We start from the raw sequence: 20,970 nt of genomic DNA on the forward strand, positions 1-20,970 counted from the left end.
GGTAGCAAGGAGCCAGGCAGGAGGAAATCTGGCCTGACAGATACATGCTAGGGAGGACACAGCCCAAGCTCCTGCACATCCCCTGGGGCCTATTTCATTCTGACACCATAGCACAGTGGGGAGAGAACAAATCTCAACTCCCCTCATCTTCTATGATACCTTCTGCAATATAATACAAGATGGGGTCCTCCTTGGCTCAGATACCCCGCCCCCCCTCTGCTGCTCAAGTGAGCCCTCTGAACATGGCCTCCAGTACACACAGCAAACTAAGACCAGGAAGCAAGGTCTGATAACCACTCACTACATGCTTCAGAAAACTGAAGCATTCATGAAAATCCCTCAAGGGCATGGTCTCTACTCAACTTTGAGTGTTCTACTCATCTTTGGGTGTTCCAAATCAATGTCAAAGGGAAAAAGTCACAGCTCAATTCTTTGATGACCTTCTCAGAGAGGAGACCAGTTGGTTTTTCCTTTCTTTTTAAATTATCTTTGTCTAGTTATCGCTTTTGAGCAGATATGTTTGAGACAGAGTCCCAGAAGGGATGCAATATCTACCTCACACGGTATCTGTGAACCCCAATACCTAGGACTACCTTGGGGCTCTCATCCTAGCACTTGGATTCACAGCCCAGGTGTGGGTTGGGGAGACACTGTAAGCCGTAACCATCATCACAGAATTGCAGGGAACACCAAAAATTAAGCAATGGAGTCCTCTAGGCTCATATCCTACACATGCACAGCTAAGGACAGGGGTTCCTGCAGATGCCATGGCTGAGATCCACCTCAAGCTTCCCAAGCTCATTCTCTCAGAGAATTTAAACTTGCTCTTTCCTCTCCCTGGACCATTCTTTCCAGATCCTAGCTCAACTGACTGCTTCTGTTCAGATTATAATACAAACATCACCACTTCAGAGGAACGTTCCCTGAGCAATTGAAGCACAAGACCCTCACTCACCGTCACATCATTAAACTTCAATGTTCCTTCTTAGCACAGTGACCTTCTAAATTATCCCATTTGTTTTGTACATATACCCTGTCTTTCCTCAGAGAACATCAATTGTATGAAAGAAGAGATCCCATCTCTTTCATTCGTGACTGCCTCACCAGGGCCAACAATGCCTGCCCAAATTGATACATAGTAAATTCATGGGGAATGAATTCAGGGTGGCCTGAGAGTCACTGATGGTGTGGAAATTCGACTTCTTCCTTTGGTCATAGGAGTGGAGATGAGGGCTAGATCAGCAGAAGGTTCAGGGCTCATCTTCACACAAAGGTGGGTGTGCAACAGGTGGCGTGGCCCTGGCATCAGTGGATAAGCCTGGGACCAGAGGTCTAAAAACAGGTAAGGCCATGAGTGAAGCTCTTACCAGAGTCCACACATGGAAAACACTACATTCCTGGGGCAGATGAAGGTGGTTGTCTTAGTCCACTCAGGCTGCTGTAACAAAATACCATAGACCAGAGGCTTGGGGAACAGAAATTTCTTTCATGCTTCTGGATGCTTGAAGTCTGGGCCAGGCTCCGGCGAGAGCTCTCTTCCTGGCTGGTAGAAGGCCACCTTCTCGCTTTCTGTTCATATTGCTGTGTGTTCACACAGCCTTTCGTCAGTGCATGCACATGGGAGAGTGAGCAAGCTCTGGCCTCTCTTCCCTGGGGGATCAAAGCCCTACCCTTATGACCTCATTCAATCCTAATTACTTCTGTGAAGGCCTTATCTCCAAACACTAGTCACAGTGGAAGTTAGTGCTTCAATATACAAATTTGAGGAGACATAGTCCGTAAGAGTGGTTTTGATTATCTGGTTATGATATCCTGCATATGCTTCTCCAGCACTGACTCCCAGCTAAACTGACCCTATCAGGGAAAGGTGAGGCCCAACGCCCCCCACCCCAGAGGCAGCTGTCACCACCATGTGTGCTGGGTGACACCGAGACAGAGGCAGCCACTAAAATCCCAAACGTATGCACTGGGCCTCCTGACCTAGATTTACTGCAGTTGGCCATCATGTGTCTAACATCAGTGTCCACACGCAGTGCATTCTTTACTAAGGATGAGGACTGCTAAGACTCCAGCTGGCGGTACTGGACGGGCTCTAGCAAGCCTTCACCCAGAACACTGACCTGCGGGCACTGCTGGAGTCTGGTTTGCTTGCAACAGGAGCAGGGCAGGGCCATGAGCCACAGAGAATGGTAGAAGTCCAGGGAAGTCTTGGCTTCTCCAGTCACGTTCACTTATGGCAGCAGCAAATCAGTGATAGGGAAGACTTTGGGACCCTCCAAAACTGCCCCACAGAAATGGCACCTCCTCGGGCATTTCCTGACAGAAGCCGTAGGTGATGCGGGCAAGAGAAGCAGTGCCCCTTACCCGGAAGTGCCAGTCTGCATTCTTCTGCCCAAGCCAGTTCCTTGGCACCAGTGCTGGGATGGCAAGACTACCATTGTGCAAAGTCACTTTGAGTGAGCCAACAGAGATCCCCTTTCTTACATCTGAAGACCCTTAAGCTGCCCAAAATGGGATCCATGGAATCCAGAGAGAAAGGGAATTTCTCAGCCATAGCCCTATTTTCCTGTGGACAAAAGGTGCTGTAGCCACACTCTGAGGAGTCAATTTCCTGTAGGCCCTGGCACATCACCTCCAGAAAGGGTGGAGAAACCAGATGATGATAATATCAACATCCTCCTCCTTCTCCTGTGCCCCTCATCTTTTTGACCTGATAGTTAAGACCAGGGACTCTTGGTTATGTGGGCTCAATGTCAGCTCTAACATTACAGTCAGATGAACTGTAAAAAGTACATAACTGCCTCAAGCTTCCTCATCCTAAAATGGGACTGGTAATGGAGCCTAACTCACAGGCTTGTTGGAAGGTTAAAGGAGTTAACACATGTAAAGTCTGACAAAAGTACTCAATAATATGGAATATTACTCACCAATCAAAAAGAATGAAATCTTGCCATCTACAACAATGTGGATGGAACTAGATTATATTATGCTAAGCAAAGTCACAGAAATAAGATTTCACTTATGGAATTTAAGAAACAAAACAGATGAACGCAGGGGAAGGGGAGGAAAAATATGATTAAAAAAGAGGAGGAGGCACGCCATAGAAGACTCTTAGAGAACTGAGGGTTGTTGGAGGAGAGGTTGGGGGTGATGGGCATTGAGGACACTGGGAAGAGAACTGGCTGTTATTTTAAGTCATCAATCACTAAATTCTACTCCTAAGATTATTACACTGTATGTTCACTAACTTGGGATTTAAATAAAAATTTAAAAAAAGAATCAACAGGTTTAGGACTAGGTACTATACTAGGGACCGTGTAAAAATTATCTTGTTCTCAACCAATAGCTAAATGAAAATAAATAAAATAAGGGTATATTATTTATATAGGTGTGTGTGTGTGTATTTATCGATTGAGAAGTAGAAAATGGCCCTCAAAAGGTATTAAGATCACCCAAATTTACTCAAGTAGGAAAGCAAGGCTTTAAGCTTCTATTTGACTCCTAGGATGGAATTCACCACAACAGAAAAGAAATGGATACTTTCTTCATGGCTCGGACAGCAGCTTGGTGCCCCAAAACAGGTTCTCTCCCCCAGGTCATGGCCCCTAATGCTCAGTGCATGAACACAGGGGCTCTGCAGGAATGGGAGGGCCCCAAAGCCTGGTCCTTGAGCATAAAGCACATCTGGAAATGACAGGTACCATGCTAACCATGCTGATACAAGCCGTAGCCACACTCTGAGGAAACAATTTTCTGCAGGCCTTAGCACATCACAATGACAGAGAAGCAGCACACAGAGCAAACACGTAAGACCCCCCTTCCCTTGAACCTCTAGTATCTGCACCAACACTCTGGTAGTAGGCCCTCTGCCTGCTCTTAACCTTGTCTTCTAAGTAGCTGGAGTAAAGCTGGAAATTCGGGAAGCTGAGACAGGAGGAATGATCTGGAGATGAAGTTGGCTCAGAGGCCACTGTGCTAGTCAGAGTAGACTTAGTGCTTTGACCAATAGCCCCCAACCCTCAGTAGCCCAATACAACAAGGGTTCACTTCTTCCATCACAGACCACACTGTGTCAGCAGGGAAGAGGAGTGAGCAAGAGTCTCCCTGCTGCGTGCAGCCCTCCAGGGACCCAGGATCTTTCCATGTATTGGTTCCTCACCCTCCTAGATGCCTCAGAGCCTCCAAGGCTATGGAATTCTACACTGGATCTTCTGCCTCCAGCTGGCTAACAAGGCCAAAGAGAGCCACAAGACAGTACTTACCCCACAGAAAAAATTTTAGATGCCAGGCCATAAAATGGCACACAGCACTTCCACCCACATTCCACTTGCCAAAACTCTAACCTAACCACAAGGGGGTACTAAGAAACGTATTCAAGCTATCATCAGTGAGGGGGGGGGGGGGGGGGGGGGGGGGGGCAGGCAGGGAGGAAAGAAGGAAATGGAGTTTGTTGAAAACCTAAAATCCCCTGTTGCAGTTGCCATTTCTTTAAAAATCCGCTGGGTACAATTCAAAGGCTGGCAGGGACTAACGTGTCCAACATGAATTCCCCTTGGCACAGTCCAAACTGCCCAACCACTTAGAGGTCTGACACAGAGACTGGCAAATCATTCAATGTCCTACTCAGCTCCTCCAGATCCCGGGTTCAGGATGGGAATGCCGATAACCTGCATGTGGGTTCCCACTACACATGCAAGGCATTTGGATGTCAGTCCAACCACACTCAGGCACTCTGCAAAGTGGGGTTCACCTAAGAGACCCTGCTGTCACATGCCCTCCCTTTTCCAGGCACACTCCAGTAAGTCCTTGGACACACACTGGACTTTCTCAGCTCCCTCAGGAGGTTGTGAACCCTTCAGGTGAACAGCCCACTCACCTGAAGGCTGTAGAGCCAACAAGAGATGGACAACCTCCAAAGTGCTGCCATTTTCCTGGGGCAAATGCAGCAGCCAGCAGGGTGACCACACACCCACTATTCACCCTGTGATTCTGCAAGCATTTGTTGAACACCAGTTATGTGCCCGGCACATGAGTAGGCCACATGCTCCAAATAAAAGACAATTAGAAGAAAGCTCCTGCCCTAATAGAACTTCCCATCTTTTGGGAAGGTTGGGGAGTGTAACACAATTTAAGCACATACAACTCAACGGGACACCTGCTGTCATGGGGGAGGCAGAGTATATCCACAGAGCTCAAAGACGGTACCAAAGCTAGGCCTCAGGGACCAAAGGCAGCTTTCCTACTAAACTAATGTGTGAGCTAAGACCCATAGCATGACAAATAGCTTCTCCTCCGAGATGGAGAGAGGCAGATCAGACAGTGCACAGGGCATACATAAAGGTGGGGAACACCTAGTCATTCCATGAGGCTAGAATAAAGAGTCTGAAAGGAAAAAGAAATGAGGTAAGCCCAGAAAACACAGAGATATACGTCCACCCCAGGCATTTTGGTATTACCCAAAAACCTAAGGGGCAGGCTCCGAACGAACTGAAGGAAAGAAACATGGCCAGATTTGTGTCGTAGAAAAGTCACCCTCTAGCTGACACCTGGGGATCAAGGAGTGTGTGTGAGGCCGAAGGCAGAATAGCAGCACAGAGGCAGGCCACACAGCAGTGCCAGGGGCCAGGGAGTAGGGCTGAGGCAGGGCAGCAGGTGCTGGGGGGCCCAAAGGCACCAGAGCTGCTGCAGCACCAGCAGACTGAGCTGGCCCCAGATTCTCGGAGAGTGCATCCAGCACAACCAGAAGCTATGCATGCACTGTCTCAGCAGCCACAGTGTTCTCTTACCCCTGGGGAAACCCTGAGGGTGGCAGCGCCACCCCTGGGGAAGGAGAAGGGGAAGGATCACATCCTGAGTATCAGCAGGCCTCAGTGTTGGGGTGGGGGGGTGGGTCATGAGGCTGTACAAAGCATACCTGGGGATGTGAGAGCAAACAGGACACCAGCCTTGTTTTCCAGACAGAGCTCCACAGGAGGACAGCCTCATAGGGAAACAGGCTATGCCCCTGCCCGGCTCACTGGGTACCATTCCCACCACTGCTGTGGGGACTCCTGTGTGCAACAGGTGAGGAAAGGGATACAGCAGTTAAACAGAAAAAGGGTGGGCATGCCACGTGAGCTTGGGGAAGAGGTGCTGAGTGGGTCAATGAGAGGACTGGAAGGTCTCTGCAGGCCTCTGTGATGGCATCTGACAGCCCCTCCCCCAGGCTTCCTGCCCTTACACTTAGGTGTGGCTCTGAGGAACTCCCAAGGGGCCCACAAGGGTAAGGCTTTGGATTGACTTTAGTGATCACAAGCAGGCAGCACAGGAAGCTGTTCTACAGGCGGGTTGGCATCATGGGCAATGCAGGCAAGGGCCCTGTGAACAGGGATTTGGGGACGGAGGCAAGTGTCTTTGTATCTCCAGGCTGGCTCCTTTTCTCTGGTTCCATCTTGCTGCTTTGATTCCACCTCTAAGGGAGACATTCCTACAGCTCATTTTCTTCCTCAACTAAGTCATATCAAATGAGTTCATCTACCCTCTCTGAAGGCTTCCCTGATTCCAGGACAGTTCGGGTGACAAGGGCCTCTCCAGGGTGTGTGCCTATTTCCATCATTTTCTTCTCAGAAGGTGGTGACTCACATCCCGATCCCACCACGTTGTGTCTGGCACAATGACAGTCACCCAGAAAACTTTTCATAAATGATTATGATTAATTTGTGAAATTTTTCCACGTGTGCCAAATTCCTCATTTTCTAAATAAAATATAATTGCATTTTTAGGTCATCTTTCATCCAGTAGTTATTCATGAAATTTATTTCATTTATTATGGACTTTAATTCTATGGTATCCCAGTCAGGAAATATGGCTTGGGCCATCTTATGTTCTTTGGAACATACGAAGATTTCCTTTTTGGTGTATGCTATCATCCGCTTTTGAATGCCTGATTTCTCTCCTAGTCAGCTGGAATACATCTTAGCACAGTTTCTAGGAAGAATAAAAAGTGGCATACTTTCTAAACCATTGCATTTCTGAATCTTTTTATGGATTCACACATGAAAGACAATTTAGCTGAACACAGAATTCTCAGGTCACAACCTTCTTCATTTAAGCCTCTGGAGATGGTGGTTCTGTGCTGGAGGGGAATCTGAGGTGAGCAGAGGTTTCTTCCTTTGTAGGTACCCTGTTCGTCCGTTGAGATGCTTGCAGGTTTGTTTGTTTTTTTTAACTCCTCTAAAAATTGTGTTATGTTCCCTTATCCTCTGTAGCACCCCTGGTGGCTCCGGAAACACAAAGATACCTCAGAAGACGTGAAACATCACATAGAGATGTGTTGGGAGACCCACAGCTGGTAGACCAAAGTAAGAATGTGCAGATTATAACCCACTGAATGGGACAGCGCGAGCTACCCACACAGGGAGTCAGGAGATAGTTCCCCAGCATCTAAGCTCCCACTTTGGGGGAAGCAAAACCAATAAGCTCACTTTGATTAAAAACACAGTTTCGATATGCCTGCACAAAGGAAGGAGAGTCACAAGATTTCTTACTTACAGATCCCAGAAATGGTGAGGAGGAGAGAGTGAGCAGGGGACCAAGCACCTATTACTTATGAGGTAGCTGGGGTTGAGGTCACTAAATTTTCACAGGCTTAACTCTGGTTATTTTAAAAGGTATCCCCAGGAAAAGTGAAGTGGGAACTTATAGCAGGCTTCCTGAACTCAACTCCTCATCTGAACATCCAGACTCGGCATGAGCAGGGTTATCATCCAGCAAAATGCCTAGGTAGCAACTCAAAAAAACAAAAGTTGTTTTTCTCCTCACAGTGGGGGGCGGGGCTGATCCAAGCTCTGTGGCTTCTGGGAACTGTTCCACATGGGGACATGAGGGAGGGGGGGCAAATTTCCCACAGTAATTTCCCAAGTTCTACCAAGTACTAGTGATAAGCACAGTAACTCAGTCATGCACTCCTGCGCACTCATTTCCCTTCCGTGAGCACAGCTTTATTATAAATCAATAGGATTTCTACAGCAAGGGCAAAAGTCACACATGTGGGACAGAGGAAATAATAAGTTGAACCTTGAAAAGGATTTTCCTAGCTGTGTGATATTTTCTCCTCTGGGCTCTTGTCTCAATGACAGATGCCGCTGTTCACATCTACTCCCTGCTTCCCTCTGAGTGCTACCTCTGTCTTTGCCTGAATCCAGCACATTCTATGTCTCATAACTGAAGTGTTGATTCCCTGAGTCATTCCCCCACACCCTGAGTAACTCTTCTACTAAAAGGCCATGTGACTGTACTCCAGGAATTAGAAAACGTATTCCAAGAAAACTAGAAGAGAAAATGGCACAATGCTGGTGGAGGTGGTCCAGCTACAAGTGGAATTAGCCTCAAGATGCTGGCCAATAGAATCCCAATACAAGTACTGGTATATGAGAGAAAGCAGGACATCTGCCTCATTTTCCAGAAAGAGCCTCACAGGGCAGGACATATCTGCCCATCCCCAAGGGGTACCATTCCCACTGCTGTTCTGTGATGCTCCACAGTGTGCTCCCACAAGAAAATGTATGGAAGCCCCTTTTAGAGGAAGTTCCCAGCCCAAAATGGTGAGTTAGATCAGACCTGAAATTGTTACATGGCATACCTAGTTGGAGAGGCAAGGATGAAAACCTTAAGCTTTATTATAGACTGTGTCCCCCTAAAATTCATATGTTGAAATCTAATCCCCAATGTGATGGTGTTTGGAGGCAGGGCCCTTGAGAGGTTATCAAATCAAGGGCAGGGCCTCCCATGATGTGACTGGTGCCCCTTATAAGGAAATTTAGAGCCCAGTGTGTTCTGCCCTTTACCACATGAGGACACAAGATGACAGCCGTATATGAAGTAGGAAGTGGGCCTTCACCACACACAGAATCTACCAGTGACTTGATCTTGGACTTCCCAGCCTCCAAATTGTGAGAAATAAATGTGCTGTTTAAGCCACCCCATCTATGGTGGTTTGTTATTTTGTTGTTGTTTTTAACATTTATTCTTGAGAGAAAAATGTGACCAGGGGAGGGGCAGAAAGAGAGGGAGAAAGGATCCGAAGCAGGCTCCACACTGTCAGTGCAGACCCCAATGAGGACTCAAACTCACGAACCTGAGCCAAAACTGGACTCCGCTTAACTGGGTGAGCCACCCAGATGCCCCTATGGTGTTTTTCTTAGAGCAACCCAAACCCAAGGCAATATCTCTTCTGTATTATCCTACCACCTATTTGTGACCAAAAAGCCCTGCTCTGACATACTAGTACAGGGAAGTATGCTCCAAAAATTCATCTATTCCCACATGTACCCAGAAATGCTAGGCCTAACAGATATTCATCAGAAAAATATTACCATCAAATATTATTTGACCCCAAAGAACCCTTTTAAAGTAATACTCATTAACATCACAGACTCCAAAACACCCTTGGAAGAATACTGTGCTAAGAAAACCTTCCAGATCAAAGGATTTGACACACTACCTCCTTGCCACATGCCCTCAGCATGGTCCCAGCCGGAAATTAACAAAAAAGGAAGCAGAGTGAAACCTGTTTATTGAATTAGCTAGACTCAGTAGGGGGCCTTCTCATTGGGTCTCCTCTTAACCTGCTCAGCCAAATCGAACATGTCTGTCCCTGAATGAAATCCCTGGCAGGTCCCAGAGCTTTCTCAGTCATTCTCAGATACTAACAAGTAGTCTCATGTTCCAGAGCAAAAACAAAAAACAAAAAACCATCAGCTTGAATACCATAACTTCCATCTCTTATCCAACTTAAAACTTCTCTCCCCAAACCATAACAGGTGATGGTTTCTCTGGACAGGACAAAGAGCCTATAATAGGAAGAGGAGGAAAATTAGTCTTTTTCTCATGCATCGCCCCAGGCTCTATCATCCTTCCCCCATGCACTGTATTTGCTCCTGGCTGCTCTGACATTAGGGAAGGGAGAAGAGCCATGGGAAAAGAATATCAAAGTATCTGATATGCCTGGTGCTATTCCCAGTCCTCTGGGTTCTTTAAAGCCCTTTGTCATAGCAGATAGTCAAAAACTGACTCTTTTGTCCTATTAGACCTCTTGTGGGTTTTCTTCCAAGACCCTATATGGCAGGGACATCCTGCCTGCACTCCCTGGCACGGATATTGCCTTTTCTAGCTAATAAATAGAACCATGCCCTGGCATCCGGCAGTCCATCAGAGAGGGGTCATTTCACCCCTCCAGGCCAGCCTCTTGGGTAAAGAACCTTTCAAGGTGCCTGAAGTCTCTTTCCCAAGGAACCCATACCTGCTACTCACTCCCACTCCTGTCTCCCTGCCCAGCTGTCAGATCTAACCCCAGGAAGTGTCCCAACTGAAGACCGTTCCAGGTGTGGGTTAAGTCTCCATATCCACGTGCTCAAAAATCCAGGGAACACATTTCATGCTCTTTTTGGGATTCTCCAAAGCTCCTCCTCCCTCTCAACTTGATGATGGAGGAGAACTTGCATCATTCCCTCATAAGAGTGGGTGATGCCCAGCTCATTGATATCTCTGTGTAGGTTGGGTTCTGGGGGAATAGACTCTGAAATAGAGATTTACACCAAGAGCACAGCCAAGAGCAACTCCAGTAAAGAAGGAAAGGGACAGACTAGAGAGGGAGAAGTTGAACTTCCATACAGTTGCATCAGCCCTCAGCTTATCTCCCAGGAAGCTCTGAAGCTGGATCAGCCTTTCTCAGATGACAGCAAGGGGGTCATGTCTCTGTACCTTATAGCTAGATATAGGCTGCCCCCATGGAGTGGGGCACAAATTTGGGCAAAGGTAACTCCCTCAAAAATTTCCCAGGGAAGGATGCTGCCGAGTCATTGGAGCCAGCTCTTCCAGCAGCAGGTGGCCCAAGGGATTCCATCCTGAAGGATGGGACTGGGTGGTACACCACAGCAAAGTGCCTTCATAGGTCCCCACCAAATGTCTAAGACAAGACCTACTTAACATCCTCTCCAGAAATGAATGATTATTTTGTGTCGATTTGTGTTGTGGCTTTCCTCCAGTCAAGAGGAACATTGGGTACTTGTTAAGCCAGTCGGTTAGCAGCAGTGTGATCCCCAGGAGGGACAGCAGTGAGTCCCAACTCCTTCCTGGCTCTGCCCTTCACTGTCTTGGTCCAGCTCACGTCATAGTCTTGTCTTAACTTCCCTACCTATAAATGAAGACAACAAAAACCACCCTACCTACCTCACTTGACCATGGTGACTGACATACAGATGGAGACATCTGATACACATGACAGGCTTCAGAATCTGCTACAGAAAGACTGGAACCTCTTCAAAGTATTCACATGATATTAATAGATTTGCTGAGCCTTTTCTGCTCAAGCCCCATTAGAGTTTGGTATTCAAGTGTCCTAGGAAATAGCATTCATGAGGGAACATTTATGGAGTCAGTTTTCATCCCAGCAGAAGCCACCAGGTACCATCTTAAAGGATATGGACAGAATATGTAGGGCTATGTGTCAGGGTAGGTCAGATGGCAAAGCCACACCACATAAACCACTGTAGAGGCTGTGTCACAGAGAACTGGGATGATGACCTACTTCTGGCTCTCACAAAGATATGTAAGTTAGCCCCCATGCTGGAATCCACTGCATCTATAAAATGAAAGTTTTGTCTCAGGGCAGGATTTTGAAACTTTTCAGTTAGATTTTTTTTTCAAACCCTAATAGATGAAAGCATTAAATAAGATTCTCAACGTGTTTAAATACAGGCTAACGATCCCAATCTTCAGATTTTGTCGTCTTCAGAAGCATATTAATGCAATCACTCAGAAAACAGTTCCTATGTGTCAACCATGCTCCAGGAACAGTACTAGGCAGGATGTTCAGTAATGTGTAACAGGCTGGATGGCCAGTACAATCCCTGCCCTCCTGCCATTCATGGTCAATTGGGTGGGCCAATCCATGTGTAATTACACCGCAGAATGATCAGTTCTCAGGAGAATTTTAAGCACATCAGAAATTTTAAATCCATGTTTGGCCTTGTGGGGATGTCATGGTTGATATTTCAGAGAAACTGGGTCTAAAGGATGTGTTACAATGACTAGCTACTGGAGGTGAGGGTGATCTAGTCACTCCATTGATTGCCAGTGCTGACTCAGCTGGTCTGGCTGGCTAGGCGGGTGTCCCCTTCCTCCCTCACCACTCCACGTGCATCCCTCCCAAAGCTGCATGCCCAGCTGAAAAGCATGACCTTCCCAGATCGAGAAGGACCATTCTTCAGTCAAGAGTATAGGAGTAACTTTACTCCCCTGCTAGATCCTCAGGGTCCCTTTGTAGAGTTGTAGTTGAGCTTCCAAGACTCCAGACACATTCAAATGAGGCGCTGCATGTGGCAGTCTGCCTGGAGAGATGGAAGAAGAGAGGATGGATGGATGGATGACTGGCTACTGAAGAGAAAAGATTCTTCCTGATAGAAAGCCTTGCTTTTCTAGAGGCCCAAAATAGACACACAGACAGGTGTGGGTATGCTGACTTTTGAAGAACTGAATAAAGATTGGCTGATATAGAAGAAAGAATTAAAGGTAGGAGACCGTACAATTAAGCACTGTATAGACCACAAATGGTCATTCACGCAATACTAAGAAAATTGGGTTTTATCAAAAGTGCCATGAAAAACCGATGGATTTTAAGCAAAGTTTAAGAATCACTAGTCTAGGTGACCTCTCAGAGTACCTCCAACACTAAGGCTTCCAATAAAAGATTTCATTAAGCCCAACCAATAAAGTCTTGTACATTAATTAAGCCGTTCAACAAATATTTGTTCAATGTAATTAAAAGGTGGTTATTTAAATCAAAGACTTAGTGAAACATCTCTGGTGGGGAGTAGATAAAGTAAGTCTATTTCTGGAAAAAAACCTAATTTATACTCTCAAAGGACATCATCACATCTCCAGTGGGAAAGAAAAGGAAAGGAGAAGACTGAGAAGGATACAGCCAAGGAGAAGAAGAAAGTCACTGCCTAAAAACAATGCAGGTCAAGACTGGGACACTTAGGGGCTGAGAGAAAAAAGAATGAAGAGCCACAAAGCACTCAGGGAGAAAATTAATTTGGATGCTCAATCAGGGCTAATAAGGTGAGAGCTTCCTATCCCCCACCAGAACCCGTTAGTAGGTGACAGGGATGGTCCCCAAGAACTAGACCAAGAAGTGTGCACCCCTAGGAGAAGCTGGGCAGTGTTTCTCAGGCAGGTATTAAATCTCTGAACAAAAATCTTCCACTTAGAAGACGAGCTATCAGCACCCCAACTTTGATTGACATTGCTCACCTCCAGAAAACCCTCTCAGTATTTAGGTCCTTGTAGAGCACTTTCCCACACTGACTCAGGCTTGGCCGTGTGACTTGCAATTGTCCAATGGGACATTATCAGGGTTGATGCAAACAGGGGCCTATCCTCTTAGAATGCCCTCTTGAAACCTAGCTGCCATGTTGTAAGGAAGTCCAAGCTACCTTGTTGGAGAAAAGGGCCACATGGAAAGGCTCTGAAGGATGACACCACATGGCTACAGGGAAAGAACCTGGGTACCCTTGCTAAGTTCCCAGGTGAATGCAGCCACATGGGTGACCCCAGCCAACACTTCACAGAGCAGGATCACAGCTTCATCAACTCCAGAATCATGAAACATAAGTTGTTGCCATTTTAAGTCACTAAATTTTTTAGTGGTTTGGGCAGAGATTACTGAAACATGGGGAATATACGTAAAACTTCTAGTGTCACAATTCAATAAAAGTTGCAGAAGGAAAATGCAGAGAGAACAAAGGGGATGAAGCAATCAAAAATTTCTCAGGATTGAAAAAACATTACATTCAAACTAAAGATTCTCACCAAGAAGCACACCGAGAACACAATGGCAATGGTTTAGAACACCAAGGATAGACAGAAAATCCCCAAAGGGTTCCACAATTCTTTTACTCAGTAGAACGAAAATCAGAATGGCATTATACTTCTTGTCGGAAACACTGGATACCAAAAAGGTAAATCTTCAAAATTTTGAGGAAAATTATTTTGAACCTAAAATCCTATCTCCAGCCAAATTAATATTCAAGAGGAGGAAATAATATAAACATGTATGGACATACAAGGATTCAAAAATTTATCTCACTGAACACCTTTGAGAGAATGGAGTATATACTAGAAAAATGTTACAAATAGGAAAATTAAATGCAAGAAATAAGGAATCACTAAGACTTGAAGTCTAAGTAACCCTTGATTCCAATTTTTTTAAGCGAGACAATCTCAAAATGTGGGGCATGTAGGAGAAGAGGGAAATCAAAGTATGCTGGGGGTAGAGGTAAAGATTCTGAATGACAAAACCCCAAAAGAGGAAAAACAAAACCAAGAATGTTTGATCAATTCAGGGGAGTAAAGGGGAGCAGGAGAAAGAGTAACAGAAAACAAAATAAGATGGCAAGAATGAGATTAATCATTGGAAAGCATAATAAGGGGGAAAAAAAAGACAGTTTGTTAAAGACACAGAAAACATTTATACCAGGCAAATGCTAACAACTTTATCAGCCTGGGGGGTCTCTAATGATGCTGTAGAAAGTGCGAGTGGAATGTCAACTACTGCCAGCATTCTGACTTTACCATATTTGTTGTCACAACACCTAGGTATATAAACAAAATATCAATAGGTGTAGTATCAAAATTGATGACACACATGGTGCTATTTCACTCAATTTGGAATATTCTAAAGAGCATGAAACATGCCAAAACACCAGAACCTCCATGTGGCTGGCTACATCTTCTTTCTGGCTTCTCCTGACAAAGAGGGGAGAACACAATGAGGACCACAAAAGGGCACTGTTACGGTTCCTCCCTCAGCATCCACTGGATGTGTGCGCCACACAGCCTGGAGATCTGACAGGAATCGTGGGTTTGTCTGAGAAGAACATCAGTGGTCAGGGAGGCCTCTTCGCGGTCCAGCCTGGGTGGTCCCTACACCAATGTTTGCAGCTTGCTGCCTGAGACCAGGAGGTGTCAACAGTGAGCTTTATGTCAAATCTGGTCTGAGAATATTTTGTTAGGCTCTTAGGGTGTTTTTAAAGTTTCGCGTTAATCACCAATATTTAAAACTTGGAAAATTCCACTTTAAAACCATGGCGTTCTGGCTTTTCTTGAGAAATCAGAGGAGATCCACCCAACATTGGGTCAACATTCCCACAAGGGGGCAGTCAGCTCCATTCAGGGAAAGGATACCCCCCCCCACCAGAGAAGGGGTGTGCACTCACCCATCTATCATCACCCCAAACTCCCTGTGGTCTCATAGTCAGGCCTGACAGCTACTGTGTGACTCAGGTCTCCAGTGAGTCCAGAACCCAAACCCAATGACTCTAAAGAACCCCCAGCCTTAGGTGTCTCATGGAGACAACAGACTTTCCAAATAGGAAGGGGTCATAGATACCCTATAGCCCAAGCTCCGTTTACCAACAAGGAAACAGAAGCCCCAAGAGAGAAGGGAATGTGCATGGTCTTACCATGCACAGCACCAAGAAGGGACAGAGCCCTGGTCTTCCCACCATAGCTCCATGTTCACTCCCCCTTTGAGTTAGCAACTGCCTCAGCTTGTCAGCAAGCCTCTACAGCAACAGTCTACTTGCTACAGGCTTTTTATCACAAACAGAATTATCAGGATACACACTGGATCTGCTGACTTCCTTTCCTTTCCCCTAGATGAAGAGGGAAATCTATCTCAGGTGCTCTTAGTAATCATTAAAATTGCCCTGTTTCAGTGTTGGCAAGGATGCAGAGAAACCGAAGCCTTGTAGACTGCTTATAGGAATGTAAAATGGTGCAGCCATTATGAAAAACAGTATGGTGGCTCCCCAAAAGTTGTAAAGAGAATTGCAGTATGGTCCAGGAATTCCACTTCAGGGTGTATACCCCAAAATTTGAAAACAGGGACCCAAACAGCTAGTTGTATGCTCATGTCCATAGCAGCATTATTCAGTCCAAAGGTAAAAGCAACCTAAGTGTCCATTGACATATGAATGAAAATATCACATATTACAAAATGTGATATATAATATACACACAATGGAATATTATTCAACTTTGAAAAGGAAGGAAATTCTGACATATGCCACAACATAGATGAATCTTGAAGACGTTATGCTAAGTGAAATAAGCCAGTCACAAAAGGACAAATGATGTATTATTCCACTCATACAAGGTACTCAGATTAGTCAAATTCATACAGAAGATAGAATGACAGTTTCCAGGGGTTGGGGGCAGGCGACCGTGGGGTTATTGCTTAGTCAGTAAACAATACCAGTTCCACAAAATGAAAGCGTTCTGCTGATGGGCGGTGGTGATAGCTGAACAGTGTGAATGTACTTAATGCCACTGAACTGTACACTTAAAAATGGTTAAAATGGTGGGGCACCTGGGTGGCTCAGTCGGTTGAGGGTCTGACTTCAGCCCAGGTCATGATCTCACAATTCCTAAGTTTGAACCCCTTATCGGGCTCTGTGCCGCCAGCACAGAGCCTGGATCCTGCTTCGGATTCTGTGTCTGTCTCTCTCTGCCCTTCCCCTGCTCTCTCAAAAAATCAGTATTAAACGTATTTAAGAAATGGTTAAATGATAAATACTATGTACATTTTACCACAAGAATAATTTAATTGCCTAGTTTTTTTATTTTTTTAATTATTTGCCCAGTTTCTACACACAGGAGATGCTTGCTTTTGACTGCGTTTCCCCTTCTTTTAGGCACCATGAAGCACAAATTGTGCACTGTCCTCTAAAGGAGGATGCAAAAGGGATGGAGGAACATTCCAACCTACTGTGCACCAGGTGCTGATTGGACTAGGTGCATTCCATGAATAAATCCTTTCAAAACCCCTGGGGTCAGTTTGAGGGTCCTCATTTTACAGAGGACACCATTAAGGTCGCATGACCTACATAAGACTCAGAGTCAGGAGCAGGAAAGGAAGCACTACCCAGTGGTTAAAACACAGACTCCAGGGGCGATTGGGTGGCTCAGTTGGTTGAGCATCCGACTTCGGCTCAGGTCATGATCTCACAGTTTGTGGGTTCAAGCCCCACGTTGGGCTCTATGCTGACAGCTTGGAGCCTGCTTCTGATTCTGTGTCTCCCTCTCTCTCTGCTCCTCCCCTGCTCATGCTCTGTCTCTCTCTCTCAAAAAGAAATAAATGTAAAAAAAAATTTTTTTTTAAAGAACAGATACTCTAAAATTTTTTTAATGTTTATTTTTGAGACAGAGAGAAACAGAATGAACAGGGGAGGGTCAGAGAGAGGGGGAGACACAGAATCTGAAAGCTCGAACTCACAGACTGCAAGATCATGACCTGAGGTGAAGTCGGACACTTAACCAACCGAGCCACCCAGGCGCCCCTAGAACAGAGACTCTAAAGAAAGACTGTCTCACTTCAAATTCTCTTTCCCCCAGATAGTCTGTGGACTTGGACAAGTTGCTTAACTTTTCTGGGCATCAGTTACATCTAGTTGTGAAGATTACAGGAGTTCAAAGTGCTTAGAGCACATGGCTGATAGGAAGAACCATAGAATAATGCAGGGGGGTTAAGGGCACTGAACCCCATGCAGCTGAAAATCCATGTAGAACTTTTGACTTCCCAAAATCCTACTACTAATAGCCTACTGTTGATCAGAAGACTTGCCAATAACAGCTAATTTTTGTATATTGTATTATATACAAATTCTTAAAAGCTAAAAAAAAATGTTATGCAAATCATAAGAGAAAATACACGGACAATACTGTACTTATTGAAAAAAAATCTACATATAAGGTGGACCCATGCAGTTTAATTCCATGTTGACCAAGGATCAATGGTATGTAAGCTTTTATTATTGATATGATCATTTTTGTTTTGTTGTCAGAGGTCTCTGATACACTTCCCCTAAAACAGAGCTATCTCAACTCTATACCTCAAAGCCTATTTGCCACATATGCAGAAACATGTATATTAAAGGAAACCGTAGGGGGATGTTATGACACACTGTCATGATGATGGCTTCAATGACATTCTTTGAAACCATCAGCTCAGCATACTGAGAAGGGACAAGAAGGTTCCAAGTGAATGTCCCCTGAGGACTTAGTTTAGAAAGGCTGATCACCAATCTCATTGGTGCTCTTCTCGTTTCTATCTTCCAAGCCTGTCTCCAGGTGTCCCTCTCCCATCATGACTGGCAGGACTACTCACATTTCCTGCCTCCTCCTCTCAATGCACCCTAAAGGGTGCATGCATCTTTTCCCAGACAACCTGGAGTCCACTTAGCCCTTTTCTCAAAGACAAGCTAGGCATTGATACCCACTAAATTCTCCAGGCCATTCCCACTGCCACCCACTTACCCCCGTGTGCTGCCTTCTCCCCTGATTTGCATTACCCTAGTAGCCAGCTCTGTACCTGATTGAACAAGTACCCAGGCAAGGCAGTTGTGCTGACCTGCCATCAAGTCAGAGCTCTGATTTGTGAAACAGAAAGACTGGGGACATGGATGACCCCACTCTTCCTGGAAGACAGGGATGGAGAGCCTACTCATTAAGCCTGCTATTCATCCCTAAAATGAACAGGTTTTCCTGTAGTGAGTTATAGACGTAAAAGGTTCCTCCTCCCACGGGCTCTGCAGATAGGAAGGCAAATATATAGAGCATGGCCCACTCTGGCCTGCTCCCCTCCTGATGTGTGCCTACAAATACAGGCAAATGAAATCTGTCTGAACCCTATGAGTAATCTTGAGTGAGTCCTGTCTCTCTACCCTCAACCCAGTCTCATTCAAATTAAAAAGCCTCAGAAAACAAGAAGCAGTCCACCACAGAAAACAGCAGAGCTACCAAGCAGCAGCCAGAAGGTATTTACGTTCTCCATATCCAGAGTGTCTAGGCAGGGTACAGGTGTAGTAACATCTCTAATCCAGGTCACAGATTGGCTTGCAAATGTACTTTGTCACAGCTCTGCACATTTCCCCTGGAATTCAGAGCTATTTCTTTGTGTTCTTGCTGAGTGTTCACGCAGATATTGGCTCTATTACCTGGATTCCCAGTCAGACCCAGGCAGCCATGGCTGCAGTGTTTCTGCCTCAACAGGGAGGCAAAGCAGGTTGATGGCCACTTGCATTAATCATACCTATAACCTGATAGCCAGTTATAATCCTTCATATAATCCTTCACTGGAGATGCCCCCAATCCAGCCTGATGTTCTACCTCTGGTTCCCTCTGCCAGAGCCTGCATGGCTGGGGTGGGATGGAAGTGATTTTCTCCCACTCATCAGCTTGACAGAAGTCAATCAGCTTCTTAGGAGAGGTCTAAGTATAGTAGTTTAAGCGAATTGTAGGACAACCTCCAGTATCTTTTCCAACCCCAAATCCAAGAGAATTACTCTGCCAGGAGTCCCCCTCCACTCTTTAATATTTCCAGATAATAGGAATTATATCAAACTTGGGAAGCCCACTCTGACCATAGCTAAGAGACAATGCATTTATTCCAATGTCCCATCACTTCTACTCTGATCATGTGCAAAATAACCATGAGGAAATATGAGTAAACAAATGAAAACACTGACCACAAAGTTTTATTTAGGAATAATGATGATCAAAAAAGGAAGGGAAAGTGAAGAAGCCCAACACCTGAAGTGGATCTCCTATCAAAAATAACTTTTTTTTTTAGAAAGTTATATACAATTATGCATATCAGGTAACTAAGAACTAAGAACAGTATCATAAACCATAAAACTCAAAGAATTAGAAGCAATAAATAGCATTAGAGCTAAAGAAAAACAGATTATTGAACTAGACTATCCACTCAAATTGTGAGAGAAGAAAATATTAAGAGGAATATTTGATTTCTTGAATAACTATCACATAGGTCAGCTGGAATAGAATACTGAAAGATAGAATTGAAGAAAATGGCTATTGAATAAACATTGAAAATTAAAGTGATTTACTGGTTCTGGGTAAATTATGATACAGAAGTCAGCAGCAAAATATAGAATAATTACATCCTTCTCTTAAGAAAAAGTGAATGAGCCAGTATTATAATATCAAGCCAAATTTTATGTGCAACAGCGATGAAGGTATTCTTGACATGAAAAGCTGCATAACAATGAAGAGGTCATTCTCAGTAAAAGCCATAGTAACTAATACTCACTGAGCACAGCCCTATTGGCCCCAATCTGTGCCAGTCATTTCTCTATGACCCATCATGGACTAACCCGTTCTATCTTCACAATCTAGCAGGTAGGTACTATATTATTATTATTTGGGGCACACAGGTTAAATAATCCCCCCAGTGGGATACAGCAAGTTAGTGGTAGAGCCAGGATTTGAACCCAGTCATCAGATTCAAATCCCAAGGTCTGAACCACTGTCTGATGCTGAATCTGAAGGTGGACAGCATGACATCCAGCACAGTGGTTGTTATGGGTTCGGGTTGACCATCAGACCCAGCAGACACGATGGGCTTTCACCAAACACTAAACTGGAAAGTTTATCGAAGGACACAGGACAAGAAATGCAGCAGATACTCATCTTCAACTCACTGGAAGAAGGCCCAGCAGGCTGCCCAGACTAGCGAACAATACAGTCAGGATGGCTAAAGGTGATCCCAAGAAACCAACGGGCAAGATGTCTGCTTATGCCTTCTTTGTGCAGATGTGCAGAGAAGAACATAAGAAAAACCCAGAGGTCCCTGTCAATTTTGCAGAATTTTCCAAGAAGTGCTCTGAGAGGTCGAAGACAATGTCTGGGAAAGAGAAGTCTAAATTTGATGAAATGGCAAAGGCAGACAAAGTGTGCTATGATCAGGAAATGAAGGATTATGGACCAGCTAAAGAAGGCAAGAAGAAGGACCCTAATGCCCCCAAAAGGCCACCATCTGGATTCTTCCTGTTCTGTTCAGAATTCTGCCCCAACATCAAATCTACAAACCCTGGTATCTCCATTGGAGACGTGGCAAAGAAGCTGGGC

The 20,970-nt window shown here is 45.1% G+C and overlaps 2 protein-coding genes across 6 annotated transcripts in view; one reads left to right on the forward strand and one right to left on the reverse strand.

The window, feature by feature from the left end:
- LOC125932768 (uncharacterized) overlaps nt 1-20,970 on the reverse strand; it is a 789,340-nt gene that overhangs the window by 646,595 nt on the left and 121,775 nt on the right. The window lies entirely within an intron of this gene.
- The window catches only part of LOC125933540 (high mobility group protein B3-like), a 1,910-nt gene continuing 1,477 nt past the window's right edge, over nt 20,538-20,970 (forward strand). The window contains exon 1 of the mRNA XM_049646660.1: nt 20,538-20,968. Within this exon, the coding sequence (XP_049502617.1) occupies nt 20,593-20,968 (376 nt within the window). The 5' untranslated portion in view covers nt 20,538-20,592. The remainder of the gene's footprint in view (nt 20,969-20,970) is intronic.

This window comes from Panthera uncia, chromosome D2 (assembly GCF_023721935.1).
Source record: "Panthera uncia isolate 11264 chromosome D2, Puncia_PCG_1.0, whole genome shotgun sequence".
Classification (NCBI taxonomy): domain Eukaryota; kingdom Metazoa; phylum Chordata; class Mammalia; order Carnivora; family Felidae; genus Panthera; species Panthera uncia.